Source organism: Pan troglodytes, chromosome 9, assembly GCF_028858775.2.
Source record: "Pan troglodytes isolate AG18354 chromosome 9, NHGRI_mPanTro3-v2.0_pri, whole genome shotgun sequence".
Classification (NCBI taxonomy): Eukaryota; Metazoa; Chordata; class Mammalia; order Primates; family Hominidae; genus Pan; species Pan troglodytes.
In genome coordinates, this window is record NC_072407.2 from 57,375,125 (window position 1) to 57,379,289 (window position 4,165).

Genomic DNA, 4,165 nt, shown 5'->3' on the forward strand with positions numbered 1-4,165 from the left:
TATGGTGGACAGAAAGTCAGAACAACTAGTTGCTACAGGGAATAATGTAATAAGTAATATCATCGCTATTTATACAGTTCAGAGTCCTGTCTTTTGGCATTTAATGAAAGACTAACAAAGACTGAACATACTTTGAGGCATGAAGGAATGAAGGTTAACAGTAGAAGGCCAGTGTACTGAGTGAGGTATTTCAGAAGATGTTATTCTTGGTGCTACACAGATCATATTATAAAGATACCACACATACAAACACAAAGGATTAAATCTATGTTAATTTATTTATTTAGAGTTTGTTACCACCAGCAGAAAGTAAGTTTCTTGAGACAAAGACTTTGTTGCCTATTCATTATAGCTGACTTCAGTTGCAAGAAAAATGTTTTTAATAAGAAGTTATAAAATGTATGAATTGCTGTTGGGACTTTAACACTTCTGTATGGAATATTCACTAAACTTAGAGGTAGAAGCCTTTACTTGTGGCTGAAACTAAAATCTTTGAGGAGAAATAGAATCGTCAAGGGAAGTTAGGCTCTTTGGATGAGAAACTCAATAGAGACTCACTAAATGTTTATTGTGTTTGAATCACTATTCAGGATACAACAATGAAGATATGCTCTGTGACACAATGGATGTAATCATATTCCTCTTCACTTTTTCATTACAGGTCCTGTTCTCCTGTGCTCTAACCTCTGATACAAGCCTGAAAGAAGAGTAAATGAGAAACAATAACAATATTACAGAATTTGTCCTCCTAGGCTTTTCTCAGGATCCTAGTGTGCAAAAAGCATTATGTGTCATGTTTTTACTCACATATATTGTGACCATGGTGGGGAACCTACTTATTGTGGTGACTATTATTGCCAGTCATTCCTTGGGCTCCCCAATGTATTTCTTCCTTGCCTGCCTGTCATTTATAGATGTTGTGTATTCCACTACCATTTCTCCCGTATTGATTGTAGACTTACTCTGTGATAAAAAGGCTATTTCCTTCCCAGCTTGCATGGGTCAGCTATTTATAGATCACTTGTTTGGTAGTACAGAGATCTTCCTTCTGGTTGGGATGACCTATGATTGCTATGTTGCCATCCATAAGCCACTGCACTATTTGACCATCATAAATCGACGGGTGTGTGTCCTTCTGTTGCTGGTGGTCATGACTGGAGGTTTTGTGCATTCTTTGTTTCAAATTATTGTTGTGTACAGTCTCCCTTTCTGTGGCCCCAATGTCATTGACCACTTTTTCTGTGACATGTACCCATTATTGGAACTGGCATGCACTGACACCTACTTTATAGGCCTCACTGTGGTTTTCAATGGTGGAGCAATCTGTATGGTATTCTTCACCCTTCTATTAATTTCCTATGGAGTCATCCTGAACTCCCTTAAAGCTTACAGTCAGGAAGGGAGGCAAAAAGCCCTGTCTACCTGCAGCTCGCACATTACCATGGTTGTCCTGTTTTTTGTTCCCTGTATTTTCATGTATGTTAGACCTGTCTCAAACTTCCCTATTGATAAATTCATTACTATGTTTTACACAGTTATCACACCCATGTTGAACACTTTTATATACACATTGAGAAATTCAGAGATGCAAAGTGCTATAGAAAAACTCTTTTGTAAAAGTTAGCTATAGCTAGAATAAGAGGGTTCCTTCTCATGTAGATAAGGAGGATGTAGACAAGGTCTTTCCAGTGAAATTTTCAGACTTCTAAGGGTAATTCAAGGATCTCGAAGTGGAGTTGATGCTCCCAGCTCAATTAAGAAGTCATCCCATCATGGCATCTGTTTGAATTTCAAGATCTCAACCTCTGTATCCAGACTGAGAGTGGATGGGGCTGCTTGGGTTCAGGTCCTATTTTGTACTTTTTAAATTATACTTTTTCTATATTACATATCTATTGAGTCAGGTTATTTCTCCCATATGCCCAGCACAGAATGGGGAAAGGGAGGAAAAGGGAATTAAAATAGATGCTCCTGTTAGAAAGGGAAGGCTATGGTGCTTCCTTCAGTGTAATTTATTTAAAGACTTGATGGAATATACAATCACCATATTCACAAATGTCTTTGAAACTGGCCCTTCTCAGACTTTAGCTGAAACTACGTACAGTCAGATAATACTCTTAGAAATCTTAGAATTATGTTTGTCTAGTTTAAAATACTTATGATACAGTCCATTAAATTTTTCTGAAGTCTTTTCATAGTGTCTTAACATCCACAGCTTTGAAATGACTTATTTTGATGACCTTTCTTACTTTTAGAATACTTAGCTCTTTGCAGAGACTGGAAAGGGAAACCATTTTTATCTTTGAAACCAACAACTTCTGGCTCTTTTACGTTTCTTATAAATTCTGTTTGCAAATGTAACAGTTAATCTTTTAAGTAATTTTTTTTTTTTTTTTTTTTCTGAGAAGGAGTCTCGCTCTGTCGCCCAGGCTGGAGTGCAGTGGCCGGATCTCAGCTCACTGCAAGCTCCGCCTCCCGGGTTCACGCCATTCTCCTGCCTCAGCCTCCTGAATAGCTGGGACTACAGGCTCCCGCCACTGTGCCTGGCTACCTTTTTGTATTTTTAGTACAGACAGGGTTTCACCGTGTTAGCCAGGATGGTCTCCATCTCCTGACCTCGTGATCCGCCCACCTTGGACTCCCAAATTGCTTTAAGTAATTTTTTAAAAAAAATCTATGACTTATTATAAGATACAGTGCTGTAAGAAACAGCTGTAACTTTCAATATTCTATTTGTAAATTTTAGCCGAATCCACCTATTCATTAAGTACATTTTTTATCTTCTACCTTACTATAGGTGACAGAATTACTAAATTTTTTTAGCAGTAGATAGTGACTCACTTTTTTCAGAGCTTCCTTAACAGTGACTTCTGTCTTTTCAGGCTTTACTTACAATATCCTGGAGGCGCCCAATTTTTGAGTACTAAAGCCAATGCCATACACTTTAAATTGTTGTTATGGAAGCACCACACCTTGAGGTGACACTTTTTATTCTGATCCTGTCTTCATGTATGGTGCAGGACTCCACAGTTTTTGTGATTTCAAACAATCATCATTTTATTTTATCTCAAAATTTTGTGAGTCTGGAATTCTGGCAGTTGTTGGCTGGGTATTTCTTCTGTTTTGTGTGGCAAGGACTGAAGCCACTGTCATATTCAGCTGATAACTGAGTTTTATATAAGATGCAGGATGATTTAATTCACATTTATAGTATAGTGGAATGGATGACAGTAACTGACCCACTGTGTCCCTCTTCCTATCCCTTTAGATGAAGGACCACAACATCACTTCAGAGAATAGTCAAGCTTTTTACATGGCGCTTAGAGATCCCAGTGGTAGAAAGTAAATGGGTCTGGCCAGGTAAGGGCTGTGTCCAGAACTGACACAATATCACTTGCATCATATTCTATTCAGCAATAGTGGTCACATGGCACCCCAGATTTGAGGTTTTACAGAAATAGAAGATAACCCTTGATGGAAAAGTGGCAAAACCACCTTGCCAAGCAGCATTCAGAACAATTGTCCACATCTCAAAAAGAGCATATTGGAGTTTTACTCATTTTAAGTTGGATCCGTAAGTCATGTTGTACTAACAACCTCTTAGCAATATTGGGTTTTCTATTTCTTGAATACAGTATATCTGTTAGGTATTTTAAATGTTTATTTTTGAAGAGTTTTGCAGTTTTCATTAGTATAGGGAGCTTCCTCCTCTATTGCTAAGTATTTATGTTTTCAGATTTCATCAAAGGTTTTTAATTGTTAACAAATTCCAGTTATCATTGTTCCTAGTACATATATAGAAAATTGAATTTTTTGTTTGAGAGTTGAGTCCTGTAAACTTCTTAAATTTAATTCTTATTCCTGCATAATTATGTCTGTAGATTCTTTAGGGGTTTCTGAAACACTATCATGTACAAATAAGTTTAGCTCATTACTTCGAAAGATATAGGAGTCTTTCAGTTTTTCTTTGTATCATTTTAGGAAGGTTGTCATTTCCCTACATTTTGCCTAATTCATCTAAGCTGTCAAATTAATTAAAATAATGTATTTTATAATGATACTTTTCTAACCTTTTAATGCCCAATGGATCTGTGGGATGATTATTTGTTTTATTATTTCTGATATTGATAATTTGAATTTCTCTTTGTTTTCTCTTGATCACTCT

At 36.7% G+C, this 4,165-nt stretch overlaps 1 protein-coding gene across 1 annotated transcript; it reads left to right on the forward strand.

Moving 5' to 3' along the window:
• Window positions 1–712: 712 nt before the first annotated feature.
• On the forward strand, window positions 713–1,624 carry LOC100613257 (olfactory receptor 4A8-like). The gene has a single exon (XM_024347538.2). The coding sequence runs from the start codon at window positions 713–715 to the stop codon at window positions 1,622–1,624; it is 912 nt and encodes a 303-aa protein (XP_024203306.2).
• The last annotated feature ends 2,541 nt before the right edge of the window (window positions 1,625–4,165 follow it).